At 35.4% G+C, this 17,521-nt stretch overlaps 3 protein-coding genes and 1 long non-coding RNA gene across 4 annotated transcripts; 1 reads left to right on the forward strand and 3 right to left on the reverse strand.

The window, feature by feature from the left end:
* The first annotated feature begins 334 nt into the window (after window positions 1–334).
* On the forward strand, window positions 335–4,292 carry LOC139094175 (gustatory receptor for sugar taste 64f-like). The gene is made up of 5 exons (XM_070645148.1): window positions 335–758; window positions 2,124–2,553; window positions 3,024–3,293; window positions 4,122–4,164; window positions 4,224–4,292. The coding sequence occupies exons 1-5, from the start codon at window positions 335–337 to the stop codon at window positions 4,284–4,286; spliced, it is 1,230 nt and encodes a 409-aa protein (XP_070501249.1). The 3' UTR covers window positions 4,287–4,292.
* LOC139094176 (uncharacterized) lies at window positions 4,054–4,850 on the reverse strand. Its single transcript, XR_011544754.1, has 2 exons — window positions 4,509–4,850; window positions 4,054–4,360 (listed from the first exon to the last, which is right to left on the reverse strand). It is a non-coding gene; the product is annotated as an uncharacterized lncRNA (long non-coding RNA).
* A 3,269-nt stretch (window positions 4,851–8,119) lies between these two features.
* LOC139094216 (gustatory receptor for sugar taste 64a-like) lies at window positions 8,120–10,437 on the reverse strand. Its single transcript, XM_070645192.1, has 3 exons — window positions 10,329–10,437; window positions 9,407–10,247; window positions 8,120–8,477 (listed from the first exon to the last, which is right to left on the reverse strand). The coding sequence occupies exons 1-3, from the start codon at window positions 10,435–10,437 to the stop codon at window positions 8,120–8,122; spliced, it is 1,308 nt and encodes a 435-aa protein (XP_070501293.1).
* A 3,887-nt stretch (window positions 10,438–14,324) lies between these two features.
* On the reverse strand, window positions 14,325–16,216 carry RnrS (ribonucleoside-diphosphate reductase subunit M2). The gene is made up of 4 exons (XM_070645132.1): window positions 16,115–16,216; window positions 15,839–15,977; window positions 15,491–15,703; window positions 14,325–15,425 (listed from the first exon to the last, which is right to left on the reverse strand). The coding sequence occupies exons 2-4, from the start codon at window positions 15,908–15,910 to the stop codon at window positions 14,544–14,546; spliced, it is 1,167 nt and encodes a 388-aa protein (XP_070501233.1). The 5' UTR covers window positions 15,911–15,977; window positions 16,115–16,216; the 3' UTR covers window positions 14,325–14,543.
* Between the last annotated feature and the right edge of the window lie 1,305 nt (window positions 16,217–17,521).

Consider the following 17,521-nt stretch of genomic DNA (forward strand, 5'->3'; position numbering starts at 1 on the left):
TCAGCCAATGGGAATATTTGCAGTTGCACTTAATTGTCATTTAATAATGTAAATTGTAGACATGAAGTATGTGTGTAAAGCATGACAATAAAAAAAAAGTCATGTCATTTTGATTTCAACACTCAGCTATGACACTAAAGAAGAGAATTACAGACAAAATTTTCATTACAAAAGAAAATGTCAAACGAATACGTGTACAGTCAGGTAGGCATCATCGGATAAGGCATTTGCCAATATTTACATGATTTTATTTCCATTCCTAGTGAAATTTCCATCAATAAATTTCAATGCGATTAAATTTCATTTGCCTACGCGTGGTACGAGAGATGACTATATGTATGATGGTACATTTCATGAAGCTGTTGGGAGTATACTTGCTGTTGCACAGCTGTTTGGTATCATGCCTGTTTATGGTATCAAAGAAAAAAATCCTTCTCAATTACGCTTCAAAATTTTCTCATTTCGATTTCTATTTTCCATTATCTATATTGTTGGATGCATGCTGAGTCTCAGCCTTACTGTTCATTGGATTGCAACATCGAAATTGGAATTTGGAAAGCTCATAAATTTTACCTTTGAATTCACGAATTTAATGGCGATTATATGCTTCCTTGAGTTGGGTAGGAAGTGGCCTGATCTTATTGTCAATTGGTATCGAGTAGAGAAGTTCCTGCCACCGTTAAAATATCAATTTGATAAACAGAAAATGGCATATCAGATAAAAATGGCTTCACTTGTGATTCTGTTCAGCTCAATGAGTGAGTATATTGGTTTATGTTGTGGATTATATTGCGTTTAGTGCCCGAGTGACACAAAGCAGAAGTGGAAGTCTATATGGAGTCCTGTGTTCCTAAAATTCAATGTGAATACTCACTTAATTGAGCTTAGTGAGGTGTATAGTCAATGAATACAGTTAAAAATGCTCAATTTTGAGAGCATACTCATTGTATGTTCGAGTACGGAGTCCTTAAAGCGTCCAAATAGACTCAATACCCTGTGCAGCTTCAAAATGACAACCTAGTTGATGTCTGTGTTGCTCGGGGTTGGAACCAGTGAATATAATTCAGATTTAGTCAAGATTTAATCTTAAATAATGCAAATAAATGCATGCCGAAGGGATTAAGACTGGCTTTATCAGTAATGACTGCACAGACAGAGCAAATTGGCACTGCGATCGATGATCTATTGTATGATTCCAAAGTATCTATAGAATGTCTATGTCCTTAATGAAATCAATGATTTCCACATAGCACTGCATAGCATCTGTAGCATAATTTGAGGAAATATTGGGGAAATGGTCTAAATGAGGCTGGATGACTTGATGATGTTGAGTTTAATGAATTCAATCATAATTGACAATAAGGAGCATTTGAAAGGTGTCTGTCTCTTTCATGGCTGCATTGGTATTTACCTTGGTATCATCTAAGCATATACCTAGCTAGGCATCTTCTGTATATCCTCAAAAACAATGAAAACAGTGCTAATATTGAAGGAAATTGGATAGAGGCTTTAATATAGGATTTAGATTTCGGAAAGGAAATTGGAATTAAGCTTGAATTTTGAATCTTAATCCTAATGCCTTACATCTTACTCTCATATTCAGTCATTCCAATACCCAAATAACAGCCCTGCTTTGATTCAAGATCCAGATTTGCTCTATATCCAATTTTCTGCTGATTACTCAATTTATCAAGTCAAATGCACTCAAAAAGGCAGCTTCACAATATCTCTTTCTCTATCTACATCTGTTCAACAGACTAATTTAATATTCCCAACCAGCTGCTCCTTCCAGGAATAAAAAATCAAATTTCGTCTTTCCAAAAACCTCTTCATGCTTTACTTATAATTCTTCATTGACAGACATGACATTCAATTAAATGCTTGAATCACGTCTCACGGGCATGCGACAGTTAATGATACCCAGTCACGAGCCAGTCTACATTAACTTGTGGCATTTGGCCTGCTTCGCCATCAAACAATTAAGACTAATGGTTCTTTAGAAAAAAGTCGGGTCGATTTTTATCAAATTTATATTCCACAAAAGTGTGGATATTTTGTCACGATTATATGCGCTAGATCCGTTTAATCATTTCCTGTATTTTTTTTTCATCATCGCAATTTAGGTGAGCATCTTTTATCGATCACAGTTGGAGCACATGGTGCGAATAATTGTCCAACAATAAAGGATCCCATTAAAGCATTTTATTTTCGAAATTATCCACAAGTATGGCTCATATTTCCATACAGTGGATGGTTGGGATCATTGACGAAATTTTTCAACATCATACTGACATTCGCATGGAGCTACACAGACTTGTTTGTCATCATCATTAGTATTGGATTAACGTCAAAATTTGAGCAACTGAATGATGAATTGAGAAAAATTAAAGGAAGAAGAGGAATTAGTCCGGAACTATGGTCGGAATATCGAGTTTATTATCGTGAAATTGTTGGATTGATAGCTGTTGTGGATAAGGCTGTGTCGAAAATTATTTTAATATCAATTTCTAACAATTTGTTCTTCATTTGTGTGCAGCTATTGAGGAGTTTGGAGTGAGTAGATTTGAGATTGATGGATGTGCTTATCTTAGGGGTGTCAAATCCAAGGGGTACCAAACTAAGCAAGTTATTCCAAATGGTGTCAAACTAATCAAGCTAATATAAGGGGTATCAAACTAAGTAGTCAAATCCAAAATAAGAATCAAACTAGATAATCAAATCCAAAAGGGGTGTCAAACTAAGTAGTCAAATCCAAGGGTATCAAACTAAATAGTTAAATCCAAAAGGGATGTCGAACTAGATAATCAAATTCAAAGGGGCATCAAACTAAATAGTCAAATCCAACGGGTATCAAACTAAGTAAGCTAATCCAAGGGGTATCAAACTAAGTAGTCAAATCCAAAAGGAATGTCAAACTAAATAATCAAATCCAAGGGGTATCAAACTAAGTAGTCAAATCCAAGGGGTGTCAAACTAAATATCCAATAAATCATAACAAAAACCTCCAATTATTTCAATTCCAGCAAAAAGCCAACATTCGCCCACACATTTTATTTCTGGATATCATTATCATACCTAATCGGAAGAACATTAGCCGTATCACTATATTCAGCTGGTATCAATGATGCATCAAAGAAACCTCTCGAAGTATTTCGATCCGTTTGTCGTGAGGATTGGTGTATTGAAGTGAAAAGATTCAATGAGGAAGTTGCACACGATACAATTGCATTATCAGGAATGAAATTTTTCTATCTGACAAGAAAACTTGTATTATCTGTTGCTGGGACGATTGTGTAAGGAATTTTCTTATTGATTTTTTTCGTTGGAATTTCTTATTGCTTTTCAGTTTTTATGGATTTACTTTTGAGTTTCAATGTTGAGATGTAGTTTGAGTGCTATTTTATTTTGATACTGTCGATATCACTTCTATTAGATTTAATGATATTTCATGAAGCAAGCAGTGGTGTGTCAAGGGTTTTATGGCATTTATGGCAATGGTTTATCTAGGCTGCATAGTTTCTGGAGCAGTGGTGGGCAACCTGTTGAGATCGTGACAGACATTGGTGATGATCCTCGACCGAAACCGGATAAGGCATCCGTGGTGGGCGGAGCACTAGTGTGACGTGACACACAGGTTGCCTACCACTGCTCTTGACTAAATCTACGTTGTAGCATTGCCAAAACCGGACAAGGCATCCGTAGTGGGAGGAGCACTAGCGAGCCGCGACACACAGGTTGCCAACCACTGCTCTTGACTAAATCTACGTCGTAGTGTTTTCGACAAAATGTCTAAGAGAAGTTGGAATGATCTGAAGTCATTTTTATCACATTTTGTGCCAAGAATGCACTTTGCAGCTTAGATTAGAATCCAAATATAGCATTGACATCTCCAACTCTTAAGTATTACTCCTCTAAGCTGTACAATTGTCATTAAAGCCATTGCCTTGAGCTAAGTGTCTTAATATCCTTGATTTAACAGAACTGCAACAACATAGTTGTTTAACCTATAGCGTAACTACCTAGACAACACAATATATCATTCACACTTCCATCTACACCTTTATAAACATCATTTTCTATTTATTTACATTTCTAACCTCAATAATATTCTCATTTTCCAGAACATACGAGCTAGTGTTAATCCAATTTCACCAAGATGACAATGTAAGAACCCCGCAGCTACATTTTCGTGCATTCTTAATTAATTCCATGAACCAAATCAGATTTCAGATTGGGATCCGTGCCTGACAAATAATAAAACAGCCATGCTGATGTCATACGGTTAATTCACGATATTCTTCATCTTATTGACATTCCAGTAAATGATAAAGTGAGAGACAGTAACGAAATTTGTTTATAGCTTAAACGTAAATAAAAAAAAATGGAAACATTAAAATAAACGAGTCCATTACGTGCAATGGGAGCGATTAAATAAGAATCATTTACATCATAAGGAATGAAAATTATTGCAAATAAAATAAGGCGAACACTTTATGGCACCACTTTACCTGCTTCACTGTTTCTTTAAATCCTAAATATTGCCTCCTCGTCAGTGCTTTTTTGTGCTGTTATTGTTGTTTATTGTTTTCACAAGTACTGAACGGCCATAAACAGAACGGTTGGAATTTTTATGGCACAATTAAAGTTGTCTTCGATCTATTGCAGGCTCTATGGATGTGAATTGGATTTGACATAAACATTTATATTGTTTACTTGTTGTTGGTCAGTTATAGCTGGTGTAAAGCGTTTGAAGGTGCACTTTTTGATGACATTTTTGAGGTTAGAGCTCAATTTAAGGATGACGGATGTCAAAGAAGTCGTTTGATTTAGTCGTTGTCGATTAAGGGACACTTAGGTAGATCCTGTACTACGATAATATTCAATTCTTCTTAGTTTCAAGGGAATGGAACTTCTTTGGGAACTTGTTCATGGGAATAAAATCGGGTAAATGAGGATAATTACAAGTGAAATTTCAAGTTCCATCCTATCGATTAGTGAGATATCTGAGCAGAGTGGGATCTGGAGTATCGAGCCATATAATGGCAAAGCTGTCAGTGCAAGCGTAAGGTCTCTGTGGTCGAGTGGTTAGGCTACAGACTGGGTATCTATATCACTCTTATGTGAGTACGTGGGTTCAATTCCCACCAAAGACCGATCTATAGATCATTATATAGAGTCCTGTTGATAAGATAAGGGTTCACAATTGACTCTGTAAGTATCCACCAAATCTTCAAGATCATCTCCATAAGGCAAACGAAGGAAGTAAATATGTAAGCTAGGAAACCACTTCTAAAATAGGGCTTTACCAGTACTAGACGGCAGAGACAGATGTCCATTTAAATATTGTATGAAAATTTCGACTTGTGCCTATTCGACACCATACAACATTCAAGTCAACTTCTAATTCTGCTCTACAATATACCAAACAACCGACATCCATACCCAATGATGCAGCAAACAGATAAATCAATCCAAATCACCTGTTTTTCCCCCCTTTTTCCATCCTCCTTTAAAGGTTTAATAGCACAGAATTGTCGTCAAAATGATAAAGATGATCACTTTTTTTTCAATTACTCGTAATCAAGCATTTTTCAGACATTTCTTTTGTGTCGGCTAAGCAAGAACCAAAACTAAAATGAATTGAATTTTCGTACGCTTCAACAAGAGCAGTGCCATAAAAACAAACTTTTTTACGACTTTCAATGAATTGTGAAAAGAATGTAAAAAAAAGCAGCCGTAAGAAGAAGGGAAAATTTAACGATCGAATCGAAAATCAATTTTTCCAATCGAGAAATCGTAATTTGATAGAATGAGGATGTATGCTTTAATGTCATTGATGATGATGTGTGGAAAATACAGACCTAGACTTATCTACTCTGTTACATGCATATCACGAAAATTATTTTTTTTCTTTTTTTTGTTTCTTTTCTGTGTGCTGAATCTCGGCATGAATGTTGCTGTTTATAGATGTGATTTACTTCTTCCCATATGCTCGGATAAATGAGTAGTTTCGTTTTCAATCAGAAAGTAAATCAACAAATGGATGAAAATTTTTTGTTGTTGCTGATTTTTTTTGCTTGTTTATTGGAGATCTTGCGATGAATTTTAGAAATGAGAGTTGAATTTTATAGTGATGATGTTCATTACTGAGTTTGTGCTCAATCAAGTCAACTTTTGTGTAAATTTTGATAAGGTTTAGGTTTATTTTTGAATTTTTGCAGCTATTTGAGAAAGCTGGTTGTTTTTGTCAAGTGGCAGTCACTAAGTATACAGTCACTTCGTCGTCAACATTTGAATATCTGCTGATCAGATTAGTTGATGAAATTTCAAAAGCTTTGGTTACTGCGATTTGATTAATTAAAATTTAAACTTCTTATTACAATGGCTTCTAAGATTGATTTTGAAGTAAAATTCATTTTCTAATTTAACGGACTTTTAGTTTTCAAATTAAATTCGTTAAGTTTGACAAACATAGTTTCACACCCTTTGTGTTTACAAGTTGTGAACAAAAAATTGAAATAAAGTTTCAAAGAATGTATTTAATTAAATTTACTGATTATTGTGGACTATAAAGTACAAACTTGCTAAGATCTGTTGCTAAGCATCACAACAAGTTCAATATTAAACCAATAAAGTTACTTTTTCAAACATTTCTTTAAATTCTCTTTTATTTCCCTCTAATCCAGCTAATACCATTAATTTAACTTCTAAATCCTACAATTCCATGCTCATCTAGCATACCAACCTTGACATGCATCGCGTATAAAAACTGTTGACTTTCAATTTGTTTTGTTTAATGTTCTATTCACAAAGTCTCATTCCACAATCAGCTTCAATCCATTACCTTTAATGAAAATTGCTTGTTTCTGCACATTTCATCATCCTATCATTTTTCTCACAAAACAAACAGTAGAAATAAATAAAATAAATAAAATTAGGTCGAAAAATCCATTACAACCCTTGCACTCATTTCTCTATCTTCCATTTCATTTGTCAGAGCGTCAATGAACACATTTAATTTTACAGCATAATTTTGCATAATTTTCTCATTAAGCAATTTTTATTTTATCTGTAAAATTGCTGATTGTTGCAAGCACCTGCTTACTGTCCTTTTAATTTTGCTTCCTTTGCTCATTTACCGGGATGTATATTCGGTGATGTGGGTGTGGTATGGTGGGTTAGTGGGTGTACTGTCTGTTCTAGACGCGATATATGTCTTAACTATCCCTAACAGACAAGCATATGCTGAATGCGCACATTATAATACCATTGAGGATGCTAATTAGATGCCGTAAGATACTCGTTGAGCATATCCTTGTATGTTAGGGTAACATTCTGGATTGAGGTTAAACCTAGGAGTCAAGCTATTAAAACTTTAATTTTCTAACGAATTCAGCTCAGAACTTGTTGATGCCTTAATCCAGTAGTGGGCAACCTTTTAATTTTGTGGCACAACCTCGACTAAATCTGCCCTGAGTTGGAATCCACAAGGGAAAAATCGCCTTGGTGCTCCAAAACCAGCATGGCATAGGACGGCAATCAAGGCATGGCTGTTAAATGTCGATATTGAGAATTTGTACAAGCTTAGTGATTCTGACAACAAAAGTCAGATTGAGAGTCCTTTTGTTGCAACCTAGGCTCCAATTTGATCGGTACATATTGAAATGTTGCACCACGATGACGAGAAGCCACTTGGTAAGAACAACCGAATTCGCTACATTTCATTTTACAAGTCGGAGCATGGTTCCAGTAAGTAAATAAAATCGCACACGGCCGTGCGCACGGCATACAGTTTGCCCACCACTGCCTTAACCTAAAAAACCCAAAATTTCCACCTCATATACAGCTCGGACACAATCCACTCACCAACTCAAGCAGCACGAAGAAAATTGATGATGCAATGATAAAAAAAGGTAGAAAAAGAAGACCATTAAAAAAATTAACGACCATTTAAGGATGAGAGGAAGTGTGAGGATTTCTAAATTAACAGAAGGAACTAGAACAAGTCACAAATTGAAGATTAAACAGAATTGATAAGAAAACTTTATTAAAAATTTGTTTAATTATTTAATCAACACAATTTTAGCAATTTTTAATCAGTCTGGCGTGAAAAGGATGTTCATGTTGTTGACTTACAATCAACCATATCTTCCCATTTAATCTTCTTCACATCAAATTGTATCATTACAAGCTCATAAGTCACTAAAGCACCAGCAATTGAAAATAACAGTCGCTTATTTATAAAGAAGAAATTTTTACCGCTTAGCGAATTTGAATTTGATTCCAATTTAATTTGATCAAAGAATCTTTGGAGTTCTGAACACCAAACGTCTGTTGGTATGCCTCGGATGATGCTAAGTGGCTCACGAGCATTTTCATAGACTTTTGATGCAAATGTTATCATTATTGTTGCTCGTGTCATCAAATAGATTAGTGAGAACCAGAAGTAGATTGCGCTGATTAGGAATGGCAATGATCTGGAATGGAAAATTTTTTTTGATTAGGATTTTAGAGAATTAGAAGTTAGTTAGGGTGGCACAAGGGTTTATTTCAGTGGTGGGCAAGCTATGTGCCGCGGAACACTTGTGTGCGGCCGAGTTTTTTTGGAAATATCAAGAACTGCATGTCGTGTGCGGTTTTGATCTTTGCTTATTAACAAACAGTGCCGTAGCACAAAAAAGGTTGTCCACCACTGCTCTATCGGGAAAGTCACTTCGAGTTATGAATACATTAGTCCTTCATATGAATTCCTTTGCCTCCATTGTGTCACTCGACAATTAATGCTACAGCTAGAGTTTTCAATCTCGGGATTGAGTTGGATGTGTAGCATAGGCAGTCGAAAAAGCATGATAGACACGTTTGCTTGAGTACTATGTTCTTATAAGCCTAAGACGCCTTCCTATGCTCAGTTGTAATCCCGAGATTCAAAACATTTAAGGTTTTCAATTCTAGGACTAGAATCTGAATCCAGAAATTAAAATCAATTGAATCCCGGGCTCACTTCCAACTTATTCCCGATATTGGAAACCTTAGTTACAGCTGATTCAATTGAAGTTCTAGAAACTTCTAAATTGTCATTGGAAACGATTTGAAACTTTAGAGTTTCGCGTGATTAATGAAAATAATTATCACATTTTAGTGCCGATATTTTAATTATTAATGCAAGGTTGAGGTTGAGGTTAGAACTCGATTTTCATATCAAATTTCTAATGTATCTGATATCTTAAAACAGTGGTGGACAACCTGCGTACTCATGCACGCTAGTGTACCGCTAAGACTTTTCACGAATGCCATGAACCATATGCCGAGATCAGCTTCAATCATGGCTGCAAACCAAGGTGTGACGAGTAAAAAAGGTTGTCCACCACTGCTTCAACTTAACCTTAACTTCCAAGCATCAACTTACGTCGTAATATTCAGCATTTGAATCAGAATGAAGTATCCATCATTACAGCATGCAATTATAAATGCAGTTCCAAACATTTTATTGACTTCCACGACTAAATCTGAAACATAGACATGATGTTCACGTATTTCCGCCCAAATTGACTCATTTAATGGAACTGTTTTAAGACATTCCATTCGGTAGACAATCCGTTCGAACAGTTCGGACAGCGCAATTGATATGAGCATGATAAATAGATCTAAATAGTTCCACCAAAAAGTTATGGATATATTGAAAAATTCGGCAAGAAATCCAAGTAAATGATTATACGGAATCGGAAGGTTGTCCAGGACGAATGCGAGTTGTTTACTGATGAACATTTCGACATAGTCAACGCCTGTCGTATTGCAATAATGAACTTCAAAGCCAAATTTGTAAAATTCAGCTGATAAATAGAACAAATGTTCCAAAAGTCCACATATTAAGCATACAACAAGGCACACTTTTAGTCGTTTCTTCAATGTCCATCGATTTTCAGGGAAGTCATACTTCTCACACAAGAAGATCCTCTCGACTTTCCACCAAAATGCCAGCAATCTTCTCAGTTCCCTTGCTTTCTTGAAAAATAGAATTGAAATTACAGTACAGACTGTAAAGAATATAACTCCGACGACATTTGATGGTGTTAAAGGTCCTGCTTCCGTTTGAGTCTTTAGATTGAAAATTGCGGTCATTCCAGCCCATAATATAAATGTTACAGCTATAACTGTGCGGTAACTCTTCCACTCAAATGATATTTCCAGAGGCTGCTTCGTATTTATGTTGATGGGAAATAAGCCAAAAATTTTCCCAACATTAAGTGCTGTGATCATTAAAAAAAATAATTTAATGTTGATATAATCGCCATAAAGCTTAATACAAAATTTTAATTCCTATCCCTTACCTGGTTTTATAGCACAATAAAATGATTTTTCATAATCCTCATCGCTTAAATGTTCACATAATAAATATTCATCGTCACTTTCGTCGCTCAGCTCGTTGTACCACCACATCTTGTTAGTTTTATAGTCAACATTTTAATGAAGACATAGAGAGTGAGAGGATGTAATTTTTTATTTTATTTTATGCACAATTATGTGAGTTTGAGAGGTGTTTTAATGGTGAATGGGTTAATGACGCATTTTTATGGGCAGGGGAGATCTTGATTGGCAGCTACGGCACATACACAAATATCATTTGTCGAAGTCGTTTGATTGATCAGATCAATTGGAATCAGATCAAATCCGACATCAAATCAGAGGTAAAGTATGGTGCCTGATCTAAAATAAATTTGGAACCAAGTCAGTCTCACGCCGGCATGGTGCCGGATTTTAGATATTCAGGGGCGTAGTCAAGAACACTCATGAATACGACCCAGGAACCATTATATCAGTTTCACACCCTTAGCCAAAAGAAGAGTACCAAGCGAAGAGCAACCAAGTCAATCACCGCTCGAAGTCATATGTATGTATACCCGAACAGCACAATTAGGATAGTTTCATTTTTTCCGAATAAGAAGGTTCATGAACAGTCGTCAACTCACTGTTTGGAACCTATCTACTTCTGGAGAATAAAGGACACTTTCTCATAACATAGCCGGAGTAGGACTCGAACCCTTATTTACTTAATTCCTTTGCGAAGTCGCACGGGGGTCCATTGCCGCATTTAGAATTCGGATCGTCGAAAGTTGGATCTGTCTTTAGATAACTTCTGCCAGTTTTTAAATCCCAGCACTTTTGCACTGTTGCTCACACAGCAATTCCATGAGCTCTTTGGTCTACCTCGAGATCTCTTTCCATCCAGAAAGTTACCAGTTGACTCGAACCCATGCCCTCTCAGTTAGATGTCTAATTACACAGCTGATATCGTTATATTGAACTACAGCAAAAATCCAGCCGTCACCCTATCGACAGAGCATACACAAAGTACTTGACTTCTCACTGCAACTAGTTCACAGATTCTGGTAATAGTTGCAGTTTTGCCCTGGACAAGAGTTAGCCAACGAAACATCCAGCTACAGTAGTCATCTAATAGTCGATCTGAATTCCCCTGATTTGATCTTTCCGATCAGATAAGTAAGTAATCTCCTAACCAATCCCAAAAAAGAAATTCAAATTTCAAATGAACTGCAAAGATCCATACTGTCAACATACCAACATTAAACCCCATGCATACATATTATCCTCATAAAAAAATAAAATTTGTATTCATGTTGACATGCAACGACAATTTTGTGTTCTCACAAAAAAAAAATTCAATCCTTTACACTTTATTTCTGCACTTTATGTGCAATGGCAAGTAACACGTACGATATGAATAAACAATTTAGTTAAATGTAAATTATATAGATTAGAATTAAAGTACATGTATTTAAAGCTTTAGTTCAACATTCTCTTGCTGAACTTGACATATCGTGTTAATATTTTCTAAGATAACAAGCTGATAAGTCGTGACTGCCGTTATTTCCTTCATAAATCCTTTTGTGATTAAGAAGTTGAAAACCATAAAAATTTCTCGATCGTGATGACTTTCAGCTTCTGATGACAATCGTTGGAACTAAATTGAATGTGGGATTATTGGAAGTTATTTTTAGAAAAATTTTACAGCTGGTGTTAGGAAGGGATAGTGGAAGATTATTGGCTTAAATCAGAGAAATGGTGAAGGAGCTGTTTGGAAGTTATGTCTAGCTTTTAGGGATTTACTTACTTACTTAGCGAAGGCGTATGGGGCCCATCGCTGCATTTAACATTCGTCGGAAGCTAGATCTGTCTTTAGATATGTAGAGATTTGTAGAGCCAGGCAAGTTTGTATCTTTAGGATGATCCACCCTTTTCCTAGCTACATTCTTACCTTGAAGCAGAGTTAGGAGGACTCTAATGCTGAGTAAAAGAGTATTACAGTGTCCGGATTCCATTGGATGCAACTCAATAGTAGTTGGGGTCTTTTTGGCATTTTGGAATCCGGAATCCCAAAGTCCTGCCAACTCTGCCTTGCAGTGCAGTCGACAGGAAGCCACTCACTTGCTGTACTTATCTCAAGACATGGAAGCTACCATGATGTCTGCTTTTAGTTCATTTTCAGGAGCAGCACAACGTATGCTTCATCACCGTATCAGCAGCACGACGCGATGTTGCCCCGTCGACGCCCTGCCGTCTACTTTAGCTTCGCCGCATCGTTCCACTCGTGTTTGATGGCCAAAAATGAAGCCTTCTGCAACATGCTCCTCGGATAACCTCTCTAATATCATACATGAACGTCATGATTCGATTTGTTTTGAGCTTCCTCTTGCTTCCTCCCTGCAGAGATTATCAAGTGTCTGGATAGCATTGAAAGACATTGGATGTGATAGAATGATTTGTTGACATAAAAATTTTGAAATATTTCTCTAAAACCTACAACCTACCTACATCAACTATCCAATTTCTCAGTGACGCATCTCCCAAGATTTCCAATAGCTTAAAAGCTTCAATATTTACTTCCGAAAGACTAATGAAACAGCGTGATGTTTCGTAGAAGGAAGAATAATCCAAGGAAGCTTATCTGAATTCTCCCGAATGTGTCAAAATCAGCTCTGCATTTATGATTTTTCAGCATAGCATGTTGATATGTTTACTTTAAGGAATGAAATGATCATTTAAAGGATGATGTGAAATTACGTATAAATATGCATGCATAAACATAATATCAGCAATGATTTTGCCAAATCACATGCTATTTCCACTAATTCACACAGCCTAATGTCCAAATTGCTGCCTAATTTGACTCAATTTATCGTAAAATTGGTCGAATTTTATTGACAAATCATGGCGATTAATACGAACTTCCCAGAAGTCCATTGCTACCCGGACGACTTATGTGCATCCATTCAAAAATTCCAAGATGTAAATAGCATAAAAATCAATGACCTTAAAACGAAACCGACCTTTGTCCGATATAAATTGTTAACCAAAAGAGAAAATCCTTTTCATCGCCGACACTTCGTTTATGCCTTTAAGTAGCCTTTTGTAAATTTCAGATGACATCCGTAGTAAAAAGTTGGTCAACTGGAAGGAATGGTAGATGTGAGAAAGTCTGTTAATGTCATTAGTGTTAATCATTATGAAGGCAACAACAACAACAACAAGCTACACGTGAATGGTTGCATAATTAGGATAGACTACTTGCATAATAGACTTGCTAGAAAATGTTAATGTTGATGCTTATGGGAAGTGATTATCGTATGAAATATCAGACAAAATTATTTTTAGGTTTAGTGGAATTTATTGTCGGACAAGAGTAACATTTTGGGACATGCTATACGAATTGAGCAAGTGACAATGTGCACTTGTGTCTATTTTAGGTTCAATTGTCCTAACAGGCAAAGATTTATGGCAAAGAGCTTTCATGGTACACTACTGTACCTGCTAATACCACTGCGGTACCTAAAAGCGGTATCTTTGCCTGTTTGGGTTGAAACATGCAAGGATCTTCGAGTCTACCTGCTTTGTATGTGATGATAATGATGTCCACTATTTAAGAAACTTTTGAATCTAACTCGATTAATATCCACAGCAGGAACATCATTAAGTTTGTCCTGATGATCAGCATCTTTACGAATAGAATTACTTACTTATTTACTGGAACCATGCTCCGACTTGGAGTCTAGGTTATTACAAAAGGCCTACCATCTTACTCTGTTACTGGCCACATCACAAAGCTTGTACAGATTCTCTGTTTTGACATCTAATTGACATTCCCGAATTACTGTTCTACGCCAAGTTGCTCACGAATAGACGACTGCCAAGTAACACTGGGTAGAACCAGGATTCCTATATAATGTCTCAAAATAGAGCATATATCTACCAAGAATACATCCATACACATCAAGCATATAACTAGAAATAATAAAGACACAAAACAATTCTCGTCCCTTTACGGTCCTTTATTAAATCTTATCTTATATACTTTATCCTTAATATTCTAATACAATATATGATTGTTGACATTCCAAAAATATCAATTACTCTAAAAAGTCAAATCTTTAAAGCTATATTTTTTTTAAGTAAGTGTATATTCTCCTCGTGCGCCTCTATACTTAAATTTATAGAAGTTGTCATTACAAAAATGAATGAAAAAATTACTAAAAATCAGCATCCAATGTGAAAACTTGATCCTTGCGACTTGACATCACACCACTCTTTTGATATTCGCCAACTTTACGTTCGAAGAAGTTTGTCTTGCCTTCAAGTGATATGAATTCCATAAATGAGAATGGATTCTTTGTGTTATAGATCTTTTCTAGTCCCAATTCGCCCAATAAATGATCAGCAACAAATTCAATGTATTGTGTCATTAATTCACAATTCATGCCCAACATCTTAACTGGAAGTGCATCAGTCAAAAATTCCTTCTCAATTGTTACAGCCTCAGTGATTATTTCCACTACTCGTTCTTTTGGTGGCTTCTGAACAAGATGTCTATACATTAAGCATGCAAAGTCACGATGAAGTCCTTCGTCTCTTGAAATAAGCTCATTTGAAAATGTCAAACCAGGCATTAATCCTCTCTTCTTAATCCAAAAGATGGCTGCAAAACTACCACTGAAGAAGATGCCTTCAACAGCAGCAAAAGCAATAATTCGTTCACCAAAGTTTGCATTCTTACTTGATATCCAATTTAAAGCCCAGTCAGCCTTCTTCTTTACACATGGTAGAGTCTCAATAGCATTAAATAAGAAATCACGCTGCTTTGAATCTCGGATATAAGTTTCAATTAATATTGAGTACATCTCCGAGTGTACATTTTCCATAGCTATTTGAAATCCATAAAAGAATCTAGCTTCTGTAACTTGAACTTCTTGACTGAAACGTTCAATTAAATTTTCATTTACGATGCCATCAGATGCAGCAAAGAATGCTAATACGTGTGAGATAAAGTGACGCTCTGAATCCTTGAGCTTTGCCCAATCATCCATATCTTTTGATAAATCGACTTCCTCAACTGTCCAGAAACTGGCTTCAGCCTATATTGAGAGAATTAATCATTAATTAGTGACTGAATAGCTTTAGAATCTATAAAGTTGCTTACCTTTTTGTACATTTGCCATATATCTGGATACTTAATTGGGAATATCACAAATCGTTTTGGATTAGGCTGTAATAATGGTTCCTTTGATGGATCGAAAGCATAAGTGGGCTTCCTGTGTGCAATTGAACCAACTGTATTATTGTCGTCGTCAAAACTCTTCAGCTTTGGCTGTTTTGCTGGTAAAGAGCTTTCTGTTGTTGCTTTGTGTGGGCTCTGGATGTTAGAAATTGAGAGAAATATTGAATTATTAGTTACTGGATCTTGTTTAAATGGTTAATAGTGATTAAATAAAGGAGTAAGTTCCTTCAGATATCAATAAAATAGTTTAATTAAGTCGCAAATACTCACTTTTAGAGAAACCTTCTCCATATTAGCAGCAATATTTTCTTTTTCTTGTAATACATTAGCAACCTTGGCCATTTTAATGTTTTATTTAGTTCTTTAGTCTTTAAAGTTAGTGAATTTCGTAATAATTGTCAATATTAATCTGTAAATAAAGAAAAATTAATGTTTTTGTAAAAATTCCTCTATAAACGTGAATAAATTCCACGTTTGCTCAGCTATGACTAATTATTCAGTAATTCAGCAAGTTAAGTGCAATTGCAATTGAGTTCAAGCACTTACCAGACAATGATCTTTACTGTTGAACGTTTAGATTGATTCTGAGAGCTGCATATGACTATTTTTAACTCGTTTAAAACTTTAAAGCGCGCCAAAACTATTCTAGTACAATTTTAACTCAATACATGTGTAGTACATGCTCAATACAGTCACAGTAATGTTTGAAAACATAACGATAAATTTTATTCTAGAACTTTCCCAACATAAATTTTATCTTATGCTGCCTTATGTATTTCAATAATATTATGAAACTTTATCCTGAATTATGAAACTTCACATCGCATTTGAGGGATGTTAAGTAATAGATTTCAATTCTATGCCTGTATTTGGCTCTCTTCTCTCTTTGTTGACAATAAGGGATCGAACGTTTGAAACATGATCAGACACGATTTCATCATATAGAATGCACATCTGATGGTCTTTTGTTATTGTTATTAAGAGGGTGGTAGTGCAAAAGAAATTCGTTGGAATGCTACTTGTTTCATATGTTTTTATGGCATATCCGTTACTATAGGATGATGAAATACTTCAATAATTAGCAATTGTTATGGGTTTGAAAGTGAAAGTTTAGGTTTTTAGGTAGATTGTGTTAGATTAGATAGGCAGAGTAGCATTGTTTATTTCTCAGGTCGTTATCAAATGCTCTATTTAAAGCTGACTCATCAAGTAGTGTCGATAAGAATTTAAACAAAAGAGATTTTGCAATGTTTTTGAAGTACAAGTTATCAACAAACAAGAAGTATGGAAAACACAAATTCTTTAAGAATTCAACTATGCTACAGACATAATAATGATGATAATAATGGACATAAACAGAACTGAGACTGAATGATCGAAAATTTATGTATTATCATTAACATACAGTCAATTTTTCGCTGTATGAACGTCATTTTACGTCATCAAAACTTCCTTATGAATACCATATTCCGTATAAATACCGTCGATACCGCCTAGTTTCTGAGCCTGGTACATTTACAACGTCATCGTCTTGTTATGTCACTTTCTGTATGAGTGGATGTTCTTAACTACATTTACACTCAATCGTAATTACAATGATGCCAATATTTGATCGATCAAGAATAAAGATTTGAATTGCTTTCGCAGCTAACTTGGTTGTCGCTTCTATTTTCTCCTTCTATCCTTAGTGTTCCTGATTCACTTTTGATCTAGCATTGCCTAGAAATTAAATATCGTCTTGAATCTAAACAAGGAAGTGAAACTTCTAAAAAACTTCATATTTGGGTACGATCGGATTACATAGAACCAGCAAACTTCGAATTACCATGTTAAATATGAGCCAAGTTATATGAACGGCAATTCAAAGTCATGAGAATTTTTTAAATTCTTCACAATATATTTGTGAATGAAATGATAACATAATTTCTAATGCCGATACTTACTAAATTGATC

The sequence above is a fragment of the Chironomus tepperi genome, unplaced genomic scaffold, assembly GCF_022539635.2.
Source record: "Chironomus tepperi strain 1889 unplaced genomic scaffold, CSIRO-AGI_Ctep_v1 contig_351, whole genome shotgun sequence".
Lineage (NCBI taxonomy): Eukaryota > Metazoa > Arthropoda > Insecta > Diptera > Chironomidae > Chironomus > Chironomus tepperi.

Coding starts and splice junctions, on each gene's coding strand:
- LOC139094175 (XM_070645148.1), top strand. CDS start 335: ATGTATGATGGTACATTTCATGAAGCTGTTGGGAGTATACTTGCTGTT. Junction 2,554..3,023: donor CAGCTATTGAGGAGTTTGGA/GTGAGTAGATTT, acceptor TTTCAATTCCAG/CAAAAAGCCAACATTCGCCC. Junction 4,165..4,223: donor AATTTCACCAAGATGACAAT/GTAAGAACCCCG, acceptor GAACCAAATCAG/ATTTCAGATTGGGATCCGTG.
- LOC139094216 (XM_070645192.1), bottom strand. CDS start 10,437: ATGTGGTGGTACAACGAGCTGAGCGACGAAAGTGACGATGAATATTTA. Junction 10,248..10,328: donor TTATTGTGCTATAAAACCAG/GTAAGGGATAGG, acceptor TAATGATCACAG/CACTTAATGTTGGGAAAATT. Junction 8,478..9,406: donor CAAATGCTGAATATTACGAC/GTAAGTTGATGC, acceptor TTTCCATTCCAG/ATCATTGCCATTCCTAATCA.
- RnrS (XM_070645132.1), bottom strand. CDS start 15,910: ATGGCCAAGGTTGCTAATGTATTACAAGAAAAAGAAAATATTGCTGCT. Junction 15,704..15,838: donor TGGAGAAGGTTTCTCTAAAA/GTGAGTATTTGC, acceptor TCTAACATCCAG/AGCCCACACAAAGCAACAAC. Junction 15,426..15,490: donor TATGGCAAATGTACAAAAAG/GTAAGCAACTTT, acceptor CTCTCAATATAG/GCTGAAGCCAGTTTCTGGAC.